Source organism: Myxocyprinus asiaticus, chromosome 32 (genome assembly GCF_019703515.2).
Source record: "Myxocyprinus asiaticus isolate MX2 ecotype Aquarium Trade chromosome 32, UBuf_Myxa_2, whole genome shotgun sequence".
Taxonomy (NCBI): Eukaryota; Metazoa; Chordata; class Actinopteri; order Cypriniformes; family Catostomidae; genus Myxocyprinus; species Myxocyprinus asiaticus.
This window is the reverse complement of record NC_059375.1, coordinates 2,156,888-2,175,860: the sequence shown is the minus strand read 5'-3', so window position 1 is coordinate 2,175,860 and position 18,973 is coordinate 2,156,888. Positions and strand designations below refer to the sequence as shown.

The following is an 18,973-nucleotide window of genomic DNA, read 5'->3' as shown; positions in this document are numbered from 1 at the left end:
ACAGACATAGAGACAAAAAACATACAGTAAACAAGCCCAAAATACAGCTGGGACTCTTATTTTGGTAATGTCTGTGCTCTAGATTAGTGGTTCTCAACTGGTTTTGCTTCGGGACCAAGATTTTACATTGGACATCAAGTGGTGAGCCACCATAGCTAAAAAAAACATAAATTGTATTAAATTTAGCCTGGGTTGCACTTTGATTTATCTTGCATTGTTTTGTTCATGGTTTTAAAATATAAGGTCATGTATCTAGTGACATTATTTTGTTGTTTATATCAACAACAAAAATACGTTTTCTCTCCCCCCTTTTAAAAGTTGATGAGCCTATTTACTGTATTTATTTGAGCCTATTACATTTCTTATCCAGTTTATTTCCTAATAGCAAACATCATTCAAACATATATCACACAGGAGGAAAACTGTCCATAATTTGTCCATAAATCTTGGAGGTCCAAAGCCCTTCATGAACTTGCCCTTTTATTTACAGTGCAATGAGCACAGGTAAGACTAATTACTGTAATTAGGTCAATGTGTCTAGTCTTTCAAATAATGCTAATAATAATAATAACCATAATTATAGTATTTATTTAAAAAAAAATTGTAGTTGAAACACATTTTGAAACTTTAACTACAAATGCCACTGTTGTAATAAAAGTGAAGTCTAGATACCTAATAGATTATCTAATCTGAAACTATAAAATTTGTGTTAAATCTCACAGTTACTGTTGCTACTGTAAAACTGTGAAACTTTATTTTGCCGCATAGCACAGTGTTTAGCATTTTGCCTCAGTGCTGTTTAGCATGTCTGGGCTGTCTACTGTTTGAGAGGTTTGACTTGACTTCCTCCATAGCGCTTTAAACTTGAACATTCTCACTAGAATTAAAATGGGTCACATCAGTATTGTGGTCTGCGCGCCACAATATCAAGGGAAGTCTGGTTGATGCGTGCGCACGGCAGAGAGCAGAGCAGATCATTGGCGTGAGTGGTTCCTTTACACCCACGTGAAAACCAAGCTTTAATCGCACAGCAAAATATTGCATTGCAGATGAGAATTTTTAGCTGAACGCGAGATTATTATAACATTGTCCTTGCCAGCTCTAAATTTCACTTGGGCGGCCACCGAATAATGTTCAGTGGGATGTTCTTTCCCTGCTATCACCCAGTCCGAATAGACCTGCAACCCACTTTTGGGCCGTGACCCACCAGTTTAGAAACCCTGCTCTAGATGTCACACAAACAGATAAGGAAAACAAAATATGCACATTTACAATCATCTACAACATATTACAATATAAACATTATAAAATAAACATTGTCATAAAACAAATATGAGTATTAATTCATCTGAAGTGGATCATCAGCGATCGCGTAAATACATTTTAGGTAATCTGTTCATTTTAAAACAGACTTTTTTCCCACTTTTCTTTGGGTACAGCGTTTATCAAAATCAATATGAATGAAACAATTAATAATGGTTGTATAAATAAACATTCAATAATGTCTGTGTTTCATATCTGTCTTTTCTAAAACATAATCTCATATTAATAGTCATGCATCAGTCCATAAACTTCAAAATGCACTACAAGTAAACATTCACCAGATTAGATTTTTGATAATTATTCACCAGGTATGAAGTTGGAAATGCAATGTATGTACTGAAAATAGCTTTTTCCGTATTCTTGCATTTTTCTGTGCATGCCCTCGCTTTAAATTAGAACAACTGAATGATTCTCTAATCAAAATAACAAATTATGAGTTAAAGTGGGGAAATAAATGTTAATGAATATTGTCAATATAGACAGATTTAGAGACTGCAACTCACTGCGAGGTGTAAATGATTGTTTATATTTCACTTTTAGAGGCCGATAGTTGCAAAAATAGCTATCGGCACCAATTAATTGGCAAAAACCATATATCGGTTCACTTCTAATACCAGCAGAAATCAATCAGACCACTGCTTAACATTAACCGTTCAACAGAATCCAACAAATTCTAAACTCTGGTCCAACTTCAACCAAAAACCATACATACAGCTTAAAACTTGTGAATGGTTTCCACTTACATTTATTTTTTTTCCAAAATGTAATATTTCCTCTACGATGTGAAGTAAATTACTCACCATAGTCGCTGTCATAGAAGACGATGAATTTCTGCCAGCGTAGCTCACCGATCAGCGTCAACATGACATCACTGAGCCGGACGGGTGGTCGTGCAGCGAGGGTGTATCGCTCTCCGTCGGGGCTTGGATTGAGCTGGCAGGTGGTACGGGGCGATCCCTCAGCATTCCGTTGGACATACAAGTGTGGTATGTGCATGGCATCTGTCAGGGACTGCAGTGCGCTAGCAGATGCACAACCTGTAGACGTGACCAGTGCCAGGATCCCCTGTGTCATCAGTTCACATGCTGCAAAGTGAAAGAAAAGAGAGGGAAATTATCAATTTGGCTACTTTAGCCAGTACTGAAGAGTTTTCTGAGGAAAAAAAACAATAAAGGTCATGTTGTTAATGGAGTTTAAACACAACCTGGTCTTAGAGTGCAAAAGTCTGATTCCAAAAGTAAAAACCTGGTCTCAAAGAATCACATTAATAAGCCTACATTTTTTTTTCAAACTATTTTTCCATTGCTCGTTGCACATATTGTGTTTCCAGGTTAAATGAGCACTAGGGGTGCTACAACAATAATGACTTTTATTCAGTTTTTACACAAATCATGAGTAAAACTGTACATTATCAACACTTTTCACCCTGTAAAAATCACATTAATTTTCTCTATAAAGAAACTGATTTTTAGCAATAAGGTATAAAACTTTTAAGACAGACCAATCTTGGGGGCCTGGGTAGCTCAGCGAGTAAAGATGCTGACTACCACCCCTGGAGTCGCAAGTTCAAATCCAGGGCGTGCTGAGTGACTCCAGCCAAATTGGCCCAGTTGCTAAGGAGGGTAGAGTCACATGGAGTAACCTCCTCGTGTCGCCATAATGTGGTTCTCGCTCTCGGTGGGTCATGTGGTGAGTTGTGCATGGATGCCGTGGAGAATAGCATGAAGCCTCCACACGCTATGTCTCTGCAGTAACGCGCTCAAAAAGCCACGTGATAAGATGCACAGGTTGACAGTCTCAGACGCAGAGGCAACTGAGATTCGTCCTCTGCCACCCAGATTGAGGTGAGTCACTATGCCACCATGAGGACTTAAGAGTGCATTGGGAATTAGGCATTCCAAATTGGGGAGAAAAAGGGGAGTAAAAAAAAAAAAAAAAAAAAAAGACAGACCGACCTTAAAGAAATGAAAATTTGATGATAATTTTCTCACCCTCAGGCCATCCAAGATGTATATGACTTCCTTTCTTGATCAGAACAGGATTTAAGATTTTTAGGAAAGTATCCCAGGTTTTTAGCTTCATCCAATGCAAGTGAATGGACACCAATTTTTGATGGTCCAAAAAGCACACTTAGTCAGCATCAAAGTAATCCACACGACTCCAGCCGATCAGGTAATTTCTTCTAAAGTGAATCGATTCATTTGTGTGAAAAACTAATTGCTAATTAAAACTTTATTAACTTTAAAAAATCGATTCCTGTAAACACTCAATTCACGCGAGAATTCAGAAGTTCCGCTCTGTTTAGTTAGGTCAATTCAAACAGCTACAGAGAGCTGGCGGAAGCAGCGATTTAAAGTAAAAAAACATTTTAACATTTTTTTTTTCACACAAAGGTTTTGATTAACTTAAGAATACATTACTTGATCGACTGGATGTCAATTACTTTGATGCTACCTAAATATGCTTTCAAGTCCACTCACTTGCATTGAATGAAGTTAAAAACATCCTGGTTACTTTCGTAACCTCCGTTCCCTGATGGAGGGAACGAGATGTTGTGTCGATGTAGTGACATTAGGGGTCACTCTTGGGAGCCCCAAATACCTCTACTTTTTTTAAAAAAGGCCAATGAGAATTGGCGAGTGGAATTTGCATGCCAATCCCCCGGACATACGGGTATAAAAGGAGCTGGCATGCAACCACTCATTCAGGTTTTGTGCTGAGGAGCCGAGACCAGGTCCCGGCAATTTCAACGGGTAGTTCAGCATTGTGGCAAGAGGGACACAATGTCTCGTTCCCTCCATCAGGGAACAGAGGTTACGAAAGTAACCAGGACGTTCCCTATCTGTCACTCACTCGACGTTGTGTCGATGAAGTGACACTAGGGGTCCCTATACAAAACGCCACAACTAGCTGAACTGTGTTGCATGAACTGGCGGTGTGTGACGGGCAGACGGCTGTGAGCCTCGTAGCCAGCGCACCAGGCCATCACGTACCCTCCCCCAACGCTCTTATGAGCATCGAACGGTCCAACAGGAACAAGTCGACTGCCCAACAATAGGGACAGGCTAGCCCAGCTGAGGCCTTTTTCCCTCTCTTTTCTCCCCAAAAAGAGTGGAATTTGTTAACTGAATGGGAGCCATTAGTGTCTGCATCAGGGGGTGTCCCTCCTAAGGGGAAGACACCGTGGAGACCACAACCCAGAAAAAGAGGGGGGGTATTTTGAGTGGAAAACGTCACATGGTCTTACCGAGTCTTGTCGGAAGTATGTCACATGGAGAGGTCCCATGGTAGGTCCTACCCGAAGGGGGAGGAGTTACTACAAAGCATGGCGACCAGAGGCAGAGGGGCCTCTGCCTAAGGAAGACGCAGTTTGCCATCAGGGAAACAATTTTGTGGAAGATATCACATGGGGTCGCCTTCGGGGAACCAGCACATGTGGAGCACCTACCTCAGTACAGGGGCTCATTAGCGCACGTACTGGGCCGGTCAGCGAGTTTCTCCGCAAACTCAGCTGTCAGAGGGCTAAGGAGGAAAGTCATCCACGGATCACAGTCTGTGAACATGACTGGGAGTCAAGAGCGCACATCTTCACCTCAAGGGAGGGGAAAGGCGCTATGTGCAAGCGGTACACCCGGCCAGGAACTTACCTGCTTGTGCCTGCCAATTCACGGGATGAGACTGGCTCAACCCGGAGATTGTAGAACCTCGCAAAGGTGTTGGGTGTTGCCCAGCCCGCTGCTCTGCAGATGTATGCCAAAGAGGCGCCACTGGCCAGGGCCCAGGAGGCCGCCACACTTCTGGTGGAGTGGGCTCGTAACCCCACGGGGGTGGCACATCCTGTGCCTGATATGCCATCGTGATGGCGTCGATGACCCAGTGGGCAATCCTCTGTTTGGAGAAAGCGCTTTCTTTTCGCTGTCCACCAAAGCAAACAAAGAGCTGCTCAGAGCTTCTAAGGCTCTGTGTGCGATCCAAATAGATGCGTAAAGCTCGCACTGGACACAGCAATGCCAAGGCTGGGTCTGCCTCCTTCTGGGGCAGCGCTTGCAGGTTCACCACCTGATCCCTAAAAGGAGTCGTGGGAATCTTGGGCACATGGCCCGGTCGGGGTCTCAAGATCACATTTGAGTAACCCGGACCGAACTCCAGGCATGACTCGCTGACAGAGAATGCCTGCAGGTCCCCTACCCTTTTGATGGAAGTGAGCGCAGTCAGGAGGACAGTCTTCAAAGAGAGTGCCTTAAGCTCAGCTGACTCCAAGGGCTCAAAGGGAGCTCCCTGTAGACCCCGAAGGACTACGGAGAGGTCCCATGAGGGGACGAGGTGCGGTCTGGAGGGATTCAACCTCCTAGCACCTCTCAGGAACCTGATGATCAAGTCATGCTTCCCCAAATATGTTGCATGTACTGCATCGTGATGCGCCTAAATAGCAGCTACATACACCTTCAAGGGTGGAGGGAGACAGTCTCCAGGGGGACATGGTGCCCCGTCCCTGACGGAAAGAAGGTCCTTCCTCAGGGGAATTCGCCGGGGGGCGCTGTTGCGAGGAGCGTGAGATCCGAGAACCATGTCTGGGTGGGCCAGTAGGGTGCTACTAGGATGATCCGTTTCTTGACCTCCCTAACCTTGCACAGGGTCTGTGCAAGTAGGCTCACTGGGGAAAATGCGTATTTGCGTAGTCCAGGGTGCCAGCTGCGTGGCAGCACATCTATACCAAGGGGTGCTTCAGTCAGGGTGTACCAAAGCGGGCAGTGTGAGGATTCCCAGAAAGAAAATAGGTCTACCTGTGCTCGACCGAATCGACTCCAAATCAGCTGGACCACCTGAGGGTGGAGTCTCCACTCTCCCCTGAGGGTAACCTGATGTGACAGCGCATCTGATGTGGTGTTGAGGTCGCCCGGGATGTGAGTGGCTCATAGCAACTTGAGGCGCTGCTGACTCCAGAGGAGGAGATGGCAGGCGAGTTGTAACATGCAATGGGAGCGTAGACCACCTTGGCGGTTGATGTACGCTACCGATGCTGTGTTGTCCGTCCGGACCAACACGTGCTTGCCCTGGATCAATGGCCGAAACCTCCGCAGGGCGAGCAGTACTGCCAACAACTCTAGGCAGTTGATGTGCCAATGCAGCCGTGGGCCTGTCCTGGAGCCGGCGGCTGTGTGCCCATTGCATATGGTGCCCCAGCCCGTCTTGGAGGCGTCTGTTGTAACCACGACACACATGGAGACCTGCTCTAGGGGAACTCCTGCCCATAGAAATGCAAGGTCGGTCCAAGAGCTGAAGAGGTGGCGACAGATCGGCGTGATGGCCACACAATGTGTCCCGCAGTGCCATGCCCATCTCGGGAATTGAGTCTGAAGCCAGTGCTGAAGCGGTCTCATATATATCAACCCGAGCGGTGTGGGGGCCACTGAGGCTGCCATATGCCCCAGGAGCCTCTGAAAAAGTTTCAGTGGAACCGCTGCTCTCTGTCTGAACACCTTCAAACAGTTCAGCACTGACTGTGCATGCTCGTTCGTGAGGTGCGCTGTCATTGAGACTGAGTCCAACTCCAGACCGAGAAAAGAGATGCTCTCAACCGGGGAGAGCTTGCTTTTTTCCCGGTTTACCCGAAGCCCCAGTAGGCTGAGGTGCCAGAGCTCGAGGTCCCTGTGTGTGCACAGCAACTCTCGAGAGTGAGCTAGCATTAGCCAGTCATCGAGATAGTTGAGGATGAGGATGCCCACTTCCCTTAGCGGGGAAAAGGGCAGCCTCTGCGACCTTCGTGAAGACACGAGGGGACAGGGACAGGCCGAAGGGGAGGACCTTGTACTGGTACGCCTGGCCTTCAAAGGCAAACCGGAGGAAGGGTCTGTGTCCAGCTAAGACCGAGATGTGAAAGTACGCGTCCTTCAGGTCTACCGCTGCGAACCAATCTTGATGCCGGACGCTCGAATGTGTTTTTGCGTCAGCATCTTGAACGGGAGTCTGTGCAAAGCCCGGTTCAGTACTCGCAGGTCCAGGATTGGTCGCAACCCATCTCCTTTCTTTGGTACGATGAAGTGAGGGCTGTAGAACCCTTTCTTCATCTCAGCTGGAGGGACAGGCTCTATTGCGCCCTTGTGCAGAAGGGTAGCAATCTCCACATGCAAGGTAGCGGTGTTCTCACCCTTCACTGAGGTGAAACGGATGCCGCTGAACCTGGGTGGGCGAGGTCGGTCACCGAGCGCAGTTCCTGCATCAATCCCGGGTCAGAACTACCCTCGTGCAGTTCTTTTAGCGCCTTGGCTTGGTGTACTTGCAGGAGAGCCATGGCGTGCAGGGTGGAGGCGGCTTGTCCAGTGGCACTTTCTTACGAATGCAAGCTGTGACCGCAATGTTGCCATGGTCATGTTTTTGCAGTGAGGAAAAGACCCAACCATGAACGATGTCTCCGCGTGGGCAGCGCCCAGACACATAAGACAGCAATCGTGGCCGTCAGAAGCAGAGAGATATCGACCGCAACCAGGAATAACACACAGACGGAAAGGCATATTTAAAAAGACATTCCGTGTGTGCCACTCTTTTAGAAAGAAAATATACACTTTTTTTAGAATATACTCTTTTAGCTGTTTCTGCCGAAGCGCCCAGGGGCGTTCTCTGCACTCCACGGGTGCAGAGGGGGAGAAGCCACTGAAATGCACCGTAGAATCCAACAGATGAGGTGAATGAACTTCGCAGATGAATTCAGCTTCAATGAATAGAACTGTTCAGCTCCGAAGAGAAAATCTGAATGAGTGGTTGCATACCAGCTCCTTTTATACCCGTATGTCCGGGGGAGTGGCATGCAAATTCCTTTTTTCAAAAAAGCAGAGGTGTTTGGGGCTCCCAAGAGTGACCCCTAGTGTCACTACATCGACACAACGTTGAATGAGTGACAGATAGGGAACCTGGGATACTTTTCTAAAAATCATAAATCCTGTTCTGATGAAGAAAGAAAGTCATATGCATCTTGGATGGCCTGAGGGTGAGTAAATTATCAGCAAATTTTCATATTTGGGAGAACTATTCATTTAAGCTTCAAGACTGTAAAGGGATGATGTATTCTTCTGTAGAAGCCACAAGTCAATGTTATTTCAATTTAATAAAATATAAATAAATAAATAAATTGTTGTCACACATGAAGCACTCGAGTCCGTCTCCTTACACTCTCTAACTACATATATAGTATATGCTAAAGGGGTCATGAAATGGAGAATCATATTTTCCTTTATATTTACACAAAATAAGAGGTCACTGTTCTATGAAAACATGCTGTACATTTCAGAACTCAAAACTTGCTCCCCAGTCTAAAAAGAGGATGTATAGTTGCCACCCTGCTGAAAAGTCTCGTTTTGAAATCTGTCTGTTCATGACATCACGAGACATTGCTCATTTGCATTTATACATCCCACAGCAGACGTCTTTGACCGTTGTTATGTATCTTGCCGCTTTTAAAAGACAACCCTGAAATGGAGAAGCATTTCTCTGTCATTCATCTGCTGCCTCTTGTTGTTTTCATTACAAACGCATCATGGATGCGTTCTTTAGGCCATTTGCACTGTTTTTAATTCTTGGTGTATGTAAATATGAACTAGATGGACGTCTTTGACCATTTCGATGTGTTCCTGCGATGTGTGCCTCAGTGTGACTACAAGTGTGTGTCATTTCACCGTGCTTTGGACTATATGAGTGTGCTTTTTCTTGCTCATGTCAGTGTTGATTGCTTGTGAACCAGTCATAATACGATTCAAGCTTCGCAAAGAACTGTTATTGAAGAATGGGGCAGTTAAAAACACTTGGACCCGATCAAAAATGTAAGTAAACCGTTTCACATTTCAAATGTCATGACTGTTTCATAGTTTATTGTGACCTAAGGGAAGATAATAAAATTATTAAAAAATAAATAAATAAATAAATAATAAATAAAATAGCACTTCATGACCCCTTTAATATATGTATTAAAAAAGCTTAAATAGATTTTTAAACTTAGAATCAATGACTATAAGTTAACACATTTATATTGTGCCATTATTTTTTTATTTTATTGCATCATTTGCAATGCTTCATGGAAAGTTTGAAGTGTCAAACCACTGATTTTTGCCAGGGCTATCGCTAGTCAATCTGATGCCCTACGCAGAGTGCTGCAATCGTCAGATGGGGTGGGGGCGTGGTGCGCGATGCGAGTGTGGGGGTTGGTACGATGCGTGCGCGAATCGATTGTCTGTGTTCCGCGACTGTTTTCGGGTCCTTGAATAACGTGCGAGTAAGGGCAGTCGGTGGAGTTTCTGGTTCAATTCAATAAAATTAAAAAAGTTACATTATTGAATTCCTGATGAAGAACTACACTACCCATAATCCTGAAGAGAGATCCAACAATCAGAGAAGTCACCCATGAAGCACTCGAGTTGGTCTCCTTACACTCTATGTAAATATATATATATATATATTAAACAATAAAGCTTAATTAGATTTTTATACATTATAATTAATGACTGTAAGTTAACAGTTTTATATTGTACTGTCATTTTTTTATTTGATTGCATTATTTGCAATGCTTCATTGGAAAAGTAGTTCATTCCCTCAGTACACAGCCATGTACCTTGTGTTCCTTATTTTTTTTCATTTTTGCTTCAAATCAAAGTTTGTAATATTGTGATTCATCCAAGCTAGTTGGTTTGGTTCAAAAACTCTTTATTGAAGAATGGACACTTTTCACGTATCTGGGTTTGGAATGCAGAATTAAATGATAACAGGGTAAACTTGTTTAGCGGTGAATGGAAAACCACAGCAAATGTAATTTTTGCTTAACGGTTTGCTCCAACAGCAAAAGAAAAAATCCACTATTATGCTTTCACAACTTTCCATAAGAAGAAAAAGTCAGGGTTAGGGTTAGAACATTTACAGCAGTCAGAAGAGAGAAAGAGGACAAATTGTCTGTCACTCCCTCAGCAGCTATATTAGAAACCACATCACAACTGTTTAAACTGATTCCAGGGTAATATAATACGAAGTATAATGCTATACTTTTACACTAAATAATTAGAAAATTGCAAATATAAAAAAGTTTGCTCGATATACGCTGCTAAATAAGGTGGAAACGTGTCATCACACAGTCTGTGAAAAAGGGTACTTTGTTTTGAAATCCCTGTGGAGAAAATGATTGGCTGCTGAAGAAGTAGGTGGTCACTGTTCAGCTCTATTAAACAACAGTGCAAGGTGTAAGGAAAAGAAAACAATGTGTGCCAATTACTGTAGAGTCGATATTTTCCATTTATACTACAATCTGCTTAATATGTGCCCAGTGAAGAGCAGTTAGCATAAAATATTCCCTTCCATCAATTTGGTTGTATAAAACAGGATATGGATGAGTGCAATATTTGTGAGGAGGTTATTAATTTTTGATGACCCTTTGAGCAGTCTGAAGTGAGGAAGAACACTGCTCTTTGGGAAAGAAAGAATTTGGCTGTAAATGTAGGAGCTTTAGGAATAATTTGGTTAAGCTATTGGCAGCTCTAGTGTCCTAAACACAGACAAAAGTTTCATGCCACACTAACAAGCATTTTGAAAGGAAATTCCCCATTGCCGAGATGATTCAGGTCAAGACTTGATTTGAATTGATTTTTGTCTCACAATAAAACAGGTGGGAGTAAAGCAAGCTGTATTTAGTGACCAGAATATCACAGAAACTTGGAGGTGGACTCTTTTGACTTGGGCCAGTAAACAACCACCTAGAACACTCTAGCAACCAACCAGCTTCCATATAGAACACCTTATCATATGTATAAAATCAATCAGAACACTTAACCCCTTAAACTCTGGTGCATTTTTGGGCTGCCTCCCGCAATTTTTCACACTCAAATTTAAAAGCTCACCATTCACACATACTGTGGACTAATTGCAAAAAAATTGGTCTCATTTTTTCAAAAATGAAATGTAGGTGGCGCTCAAATGCATTTTAGTCCTCGCAGATGTGCTTGTCCATAGACATTCAGTCTAATTTTCAGTTCATGCACCACCCTCATTATTTCATTGAATATTCCGGTCTCTGAGTGGACTAGAAGCTCAATTTAAGTGTCATTAGAAAGCTGAGATCCTCCCCATTATGATGATGTATAACAATTTATCATCAATAGTCGATAACATATTTTTCCTGATGATTTGTTTAGCATTTCCTGCTGGATGGCATATTTTGTTCTGGATATCTAAGATATAACATTGGATTATTCATACAAGCAAGCTCACAGACAAGTAAAAAATGGCTCATTTTTAGAAAACTTCCTAAGGTAAAAGCAGATATAAAGTTTTTAGCTATTTGGGGCTTACAGCAGCAGTAATCCATGCATAAAAAGATGCTTGTATTTGATGACTTACAGAAAATCTTTCAAACTGAAGTTTAGGGCAACAATAAACTGTACAGTTACATTCCTGAGAAGGGGAGCTTTTATTTGATATATGACTTGTTCATTTATGTTCTATGTGAAGGATCGCTGATTTTCAACGCGATTGCTTTGAGGCCTTATTTTGTTATTTTAAGTAACATAAATGCAGAAGAGATGGTTCTATCTAAAAATTTCAGATTCTAAGCTTTCAAACGATACCTCATATGCCTGACTTATGTGTACGGAAACTTTAACGTTTTAAGCATAAACTTTTTTCGTGATATAGTGCCCCCTTAGGACCCGCTGGCTCAACCACATAGCAACACCTTAGCACCAAAACCCTAGTAAAATTGTAAGTACATTTATATATACAGAACATATATATATATATATATATATATATATATATATATATATATATTAGCAGGGTTGTGATAGACTGATGTTCAAAGGATACATTAGAGTTTCATTTTTTGCAGTGACTCTGGAGTGGCACAATTGCTCTTATTAATCAAGTGTATATGAGAGTTGTGTGTGTTAAACAAGTATTTAAACAACTGTAAGTAATGCACAAGTATAAAGGCAGAGAAGATATTGTCTTTTTATAGATTACCAAAGCTCTGTGTGTTCCTAATTTAAAGCCATTTAATGCAGCCAATAATTAATTTTTAGATTAAAATCTGGAACCGTACATCATTGAAGAAGCAGAGAGAATTTTGTGTAATGTTTAATTTCTGAAATTATAAAAGGACAGTCACTTTGTCAGCCTTTGTATTAATCAAGGCCAACTGAGTTTTAATTTGACTTCCTCTTAAAATCATTGGTTTTGTGTTAATAATCTCTGTGTTTCATGAGTTTAATGAAACGTGACCTGTAAATTGACCCTACCTGAAACATACAGCCAAACTGCTGACTGGATTTCATTTAATCTCTGAATTGAGATCTACATGTCTTATTCAGCTACAGGAGCAAAGCCAAAAAACAAGCTCTCTGGGAACCAAAAAGTTTCGCCCCTTTAGCCTCCTTGGAAGTTTTGCAATAAACTAAAGCTAATCATTCATATTGCTTTGATTTAATCATCATATAATAATGGGTTCACACTCAAGCCTAAGTATAATTACTTACTATTTTATTACTATTTAATACTTTCAAAGTGTTGGCACGCTTGCAATTTCATTCTGTCAGTGCACGTCTTCCTGACAGGTACTTGCTATTCCATTAATTCAAAGCATCGGAGTGCTTATAATTTCGGCATTCAGATTCTCACCTCTCACAGCAATATCTTATGTGGCAGATCTGCAACTATTTCAACGAACAATCTATTTGATCTCAGCGGATCTCAAATTTCTATGCCAGTTACTCTGGACACCAAGATTTACTGTAAATTTCAATCTTAAAACACCCAGTCAGTGAGCACATACAATGGGCAATCTGCTAGTCAGCTACTCTAATAGATAAAACCTAGGGAGTCTCAACTCAGTTGAATGTCATCGGAGCGTCGCAATGGCATCAATCTGGCTGCAATAAGGCCTTTACAGAAAGACAAAGAGGCACAGCACTCAGAGTCTTTCTTACGCCTGCACTGTGAGGGGTTTTCTTCCTGACAGGTGCGTTTTTATTGAAATGACTGCAGTTTCAACTAAAACAAACTATGACTGATGTTTTGTCAAACAGTTTAATTTTATTCTGGTGCCTTCTCATGCGTTGAGAGGCAAACTCGAGCTCTCTATTCTCATTCACACAACAACACTAACTACAGGCTGGTGCACATCTCATACGAAACATCAGACACGTTTTATCTGTTTCTGATCTATTACTCAAAATAATAGAAAAGATAAACACTAAAAATGACTTGCTGTATGCTCATAAATTTAGATTAAACTTCCCGCATTCTCCACCATTATGTAGGAATTTTAAATCATTATTGGTTAAAAGGGGGAATAATTATCTAATCTATAGGGAATCTAACAGAATTCATATTTAACACCCAAACAACGTATTCGTCCACCGATATGTTGAAACTCGCATCTTTATCAATTCTGGGGAATATCACCTCGTGTCCAAAGAAATAATATCCTAAATTTAGTGTAAACACTGTTTATAAGCAAGTAACAGGATCAGACAGTTTAAGACATTAAACTTATGAGCATGGAGTACAAGACATTTCTCTCTGAATACAAATGAGATTTATTAAACTATTCTAAACCTAATACATAAACTAATCTAGCACGCACACACAAACACACAAAGTAAACGGTAAAGAAAACAAGATTTGGAATACTGGAAATGCAGAATATTGAGTTATGGCAATATATGAAATTTAGCAAACCATGACAGAACGAACCATCAATCTATCCATTTCACCTCGGTATTAGCCTGCAATAGCATTATCGATTTTTATCTAATACACCAGTTTAGCGAGACATGGATACTTGGTTACTTGGTCAGTTGAAGAGTTGTTTCTTTCATTGTGTCGGCGGTCTGGGAGTCAAGCCAAAGATGACGTGAGGGGTCAGAGAAGCCAATCAGGAATGAAGAGTCAAGAGATTAATGAGCCGGGTTTCATTCACGGGCGGGTTGCTGCGGTGCGTTCAAGGGCCGAAGGCAGTGGCGGTGAAGTAAACTACTATCGTGAAAGACTTTGTGGAAAACAAAGACTGGATGATAATACTAACAGCTCAAAAGAAAACATAGACTCATCGTAGACTTGGTGTTCAGCGTAGATTCGGTGCTCAGCGTAGACTCTTACTAGGCATGGACACTGTGTTTAGCATCAACTCTTAGCCGTGGACTGTGTTCAGCATCGACTCGACTCAATGGTTCGTTCAATGTCATGAGGTTTTAACCTTTCTGACTGGGCACATCCCAAAGGACTTCTGACCAGTCTTTGACCAGGTTAATTGACTGCAGGGCATAAACAGCTTCTCCTGCCTTAAGTTAATTAGCATATCATTGTCTTGTTACATGCTTTTCCTTAGTTTCCTGCTCTGACTAAAGGTATTTCAGTCCTAAACTTTGATAGCAACAATACAATGCAAGTTATAGGATTTTACCCAACATCAACATTCTGGAAATTAACTATGGACTTCATAAATACCAAACATGAGGATAATAATAATAAATGCAATGGTAATAACATTCATGATAAGTGATTAAAAGAGTAATAAGAATAAATCATATGGTTAAAGCAAGGATAACATTACATGAGGTAGTCTGACAATATCTAAGGTAGATATATATATGAGAAAGACAAGAACAACGTTAGTTCCATGTGTTTAAGAGGGTAAAATGTTAGTAAACCCAGTCTTGGAAATTCATAGCTTCAGATCTCGCTCTATTGAGTGTAACTACGAGAGGGAGGGGGACCTCCTTTGTTTCTAGACTGAGAGCTTCCTAATAGCATACCAGATTAAAAGTTATAATGGTTACTCCATTAACTTAGAGCATGGATCTGTTATTGTAGATGATATAGTCAGGCTAAGCCTGGTGTATACAACGATCTTGTACATTTGGTCTAACATGCATAGAGAGTGAAACGTTCAGTGCTGTGTGGAAAAGTTCAAAAGGTCATACTGAGTCTGCTCTATGTCACTGTCCTGTGGGGTGCAGGGCTTCCTTGACCAATGGCACTTTTGTTTTAAACCATGCTGTTTGCTGTCTCCTGACCAGCCATTTGGTACTCATTAATTATCTCAAATCAACAACCTGAAAGGAGCTTCAGTCTCTCAACAGTGCACTCTTTCTCACAGTTCTTTTGTTCAGTGATGGGTCACAGGATGCAGCTGGGAGAGACTTTCAGCACCAAATGTATAGATTCATAGTTTTATGGCCTGGAAAGGCCCTAAGGTTATTCCTCCAGATGGTTCTTGCTTATTGCTTTGTGTGTCCTTTGGAATGTTTCACTGCCTGGTGCACTGAAAGTCCTACATTGGTTCCTGGGTCCAGAGCGCCGCTCCTGGCCGCACCCCGCCCCGGTTCCTTTCTTTCCGGAAGTGCATGAGGAGCTGATAAGATCGTGGGGGGCACCTTTTACTACCCGGCCCTGATCTTTCAGCTCCCCCGCTCTCACTACCCTCGATGGTGGGGCGGCTAAGGGGTATTCGGTGATCTCCCAGGTGGATAAGGCGCTCGCGGTGCACTTGTGCCCGCAGAGAGCCACCACCTGGCGCGGGCGCCCGAAGCTCCCGTCCAGGGCCTGTAGGTTTACGTCGTCTCTGACGGCTAAGGCCTATGGTGCCACTGGACAAGCTGCCTCCGCCCTGCACGCCATGGCTCTCCTGCAGGTACACCAAGCCAAGGCGCTAAAAGAGCTGCACGAGGGTAGTTCTGACCTGGAATTGTTGCAGGAACTGCGCTCGGCGACCGACCTCACTCTCTGGGCGATGAAGGTCATGACGCGGTCTCTCGGGCAGGCAATGTCCACCCTGGTGGTCCAGGGAAGCCACCTTTGGCTCAACCTGGTTGACATGAGAGAGGCTGTCAAGGCACGGTTCTTTGACGCCCCCATCTCCCAGGTTGGCCTGTTCGGCGACACCGTCAAAGACTTTTCCCAGCAGTTCTCGGCGGTGAAGCAGCAGACGGAGGCCATTCAACACATCCTGCCCCGGCGCAGCTCAAGACCCCGCACCCCGTCTGCTCATCGCCAAGGGTGTCCTCCTGCAGCAACAGCACCGGCTCTGCCACAGCCCGCCCCCGCGACCTGGCTCCGGCGTGGAGCCCACTGCAGGAAGCAGATGCCACCCATCTCACGGCCAGCCGCCAAGAACCCTAGGAAGGCTTCGAAGCACCCCTGAGACGGGCGACCCAGGGACGTGGAGACCCGCTTCTACGGAGCTGGTAAACAGACCACTCCGTCCCCCAGTGCCGGGAGTCTTTTGTTTCATCTTTTGCTGCGTGCCCAAGAGGCTGCGGTACCAAAAATTTCAACAAAAGAGTGGTTTCCTTGTTCTCTGGGTCACATGTCAGGTGCGCACGGCCATCATCACGACCACTGTCCACCATCCCATTTTGGCAGTTTGGCGCTCCAGCGGCGGACCCCCCGCCCCTGCGCGCCCAGCTGTGGCACAAACATGCCCACACCGGGTTGGTTCTGATGGACTGCGGGGACAATGTTCCTCCTCCCTACAGTGCAGAGCACAGGTGTCATTTGAGTTCCTTCATGGCATTATCCTGATCCTCTGTCCACACGAATGGATTGTCTTTCTTCAGAGGTGAGGTTAAGGGTTGTGCGATGTCTGAGTAATTCTCAATGAACTGACGTGAGTAGTTGCACATGCCCAGGAAACTGCACAGTTCTGAAATGTTTGTGGGTGGCTTTATGTTTTGGATTGTTTGGATGTAGTTGGATTGAGGTTCGATGCCATGTGGTCCCACGAGTAGGCCCATGTTGTTCACCTTGGTCTTGCACCATTGTCCTTTGTGAAGAGCAATTTTAACCCCAGTAGCTATGAGCTGACCTAGGATGTGGTCTATCTCCTTCAAGTAGTCATCCACAGTAGTCCTTTGGCTTTGGCTTCAGGTTATGCTTTGTTTAGGAAAATGTTGAATTCTGCTGGTGCCAAAGGGACATCTGGTGAAGGTGTACTGTTGGTTTTCGAAGGTGAATGCCAGTTTGTGTTGGTCATCGGGGTGTACAGAAATGGTCCACAATTCTGATGCGATATCTAGTGTTCAGAAGATGGTTGCATCTTTGATTTTGAGAATTTCCTGGTCAAGTTGTGTCGTTGGCCATCATGACAGTAGCACTTGTTGGTTCAGTTTACAGTAGTCAATTGTCTTAGCCATTTGCCATTAGGTTTTAGGACAAGCCAAATCAAGTCAAGTAGGTGCTGTTGCATTGATGGAAGATTCCTTTCTCTAGCATTGATTCGATGACTTCCTGCACAGGTTCATAGGAAGCGATTGGGATTTTATACTGCCTCATGAAGGTGGGGGGTGCATTTGGATGTGTTGGTATACGTACCATGTGGTTGTTGGTGAGGCCGCAGTCCAGAGAGTCTTTGGCGATCTGCATCTTCGCGTATGGCATTCGCTTCCTGCAGAACTTGTTGAACCTGTGCATTGAATCCCAGTTCTTCAACTATTGGGGTATACAATATAGTCCCGGTCATGGAGGTAACTTGTTGGTTGGCTTCTGGTGCAGGTTGGGGAGAGACAGTGTACACTGAGAGGTGTATATCATCCGTCATTTATGTTCGACACACCTGTTCCTTGGTTACAGTCAGGATAGAGGCAATGGCAATTGTTCTGAAAGGTGCCATAAATACCATGTTATTGAAGCTTTCGGCTGGCACTAGGGCTGATGGAAGGGGGACAATGACAGTTATGGTGAGGTCGAAGATGTGGAAGGCTTGTATGGTCTCTTTCCAACACTATTTGTTGTTCAGGGCAGTAAACAGTTCTTGCTCAGACTCTGGGTCTGAAAATTCTTTAATCAGGGCCTCTTGGTTGGTAGTCAGACTTTGTGTGGTCTGGCTGTCTGTCAAGAAAACTTCACACCTCAAGACTGGGTGTTATCCATAGTAATAGTAATAGTAATCTGAGGCCTCATATTCAGGTGAGAGTCTATGTTATGCAGGTAAGCATGGATATCGTGACCCTCATCAGGATTTGTCTTGAACTTGTCAATGTCCTTGCCTGCTTGTCGAGGTCTTTAAAATCCATTCCAGGTGCTGCTTCAGGGTTCGTTGGGATGTTCACCCTTTCACTGTTGTTGGCGAGGGGTTCTTGGAAGAGGGCCGGTGAGGTTTTGTGCTGTGGACCCTTGTTTCTTTCATCATATGGCAGCTGTTGTTTGAAGGACGTTGCTTTATCGAACAGGGGTGCTGCTATGGGATGCCTGTCCATTTTAAGCTCTCGCCTTAACACGTAAGAGTCTCATTTCATCTCTGACCATGTCAAGCTTATCTTTGGTGAGGTCAAGTTGTTGGGTCCGGGTTTCAACTTCAGAGGCCTCATGTATAAAACTCTGCTTAGATTTCTTCCTAAAAGTGTGCATAAGCATAAAAGTCAGATTTTGCGTACGCACAAATAATTCAGATTTATAAAACCGTACGTACGCCAGAACCTGTGCGTAGTTCCCTTAATAAATCTCAGCTAGCAGAAGATTGTGGGTACATGCACGTGATTCATTCCCCACCCCGCCTCTTCCCTATAATAACCATATATGGAGTGTACAGCACCTGTTTTTACTATGTATATCCTCATCTGCATACAATTACATAAGCATTATACCATTCAGACATGTGATTACTGCGTTTAACAGTACGATT

The 18,973-nt window shown here is 43.4% G+C and overlaps 1 protein-coding gene across 3 annotated transcripts in view; it reads right to left on the bottom strand.

Annotated features, from left to right (window-relative positions):
- grid1b (glutamate receptor, ionotropic, delta 1b) overlaps positions 1 to 18,973 on the bottom strand; it is a 763,190-nt gene that overhangs the window by 371,141 nt on the left and 373,076 nt on the right. For all 3 annotated transcript variants that reach the window (XM_051667789.1, XM_051667788.1, XM_051667790.1), the window contains exon 3: positions 2,124 to 2,408. In XM_051667789.1, the coding sequence (XP_051523749.1) occupies positions 2,124 to 2,408 (285 nt within the window). The remainder of the gene's footprint in view (positions 1 to 2,123; positions 2,409 to 18,973) is intronic.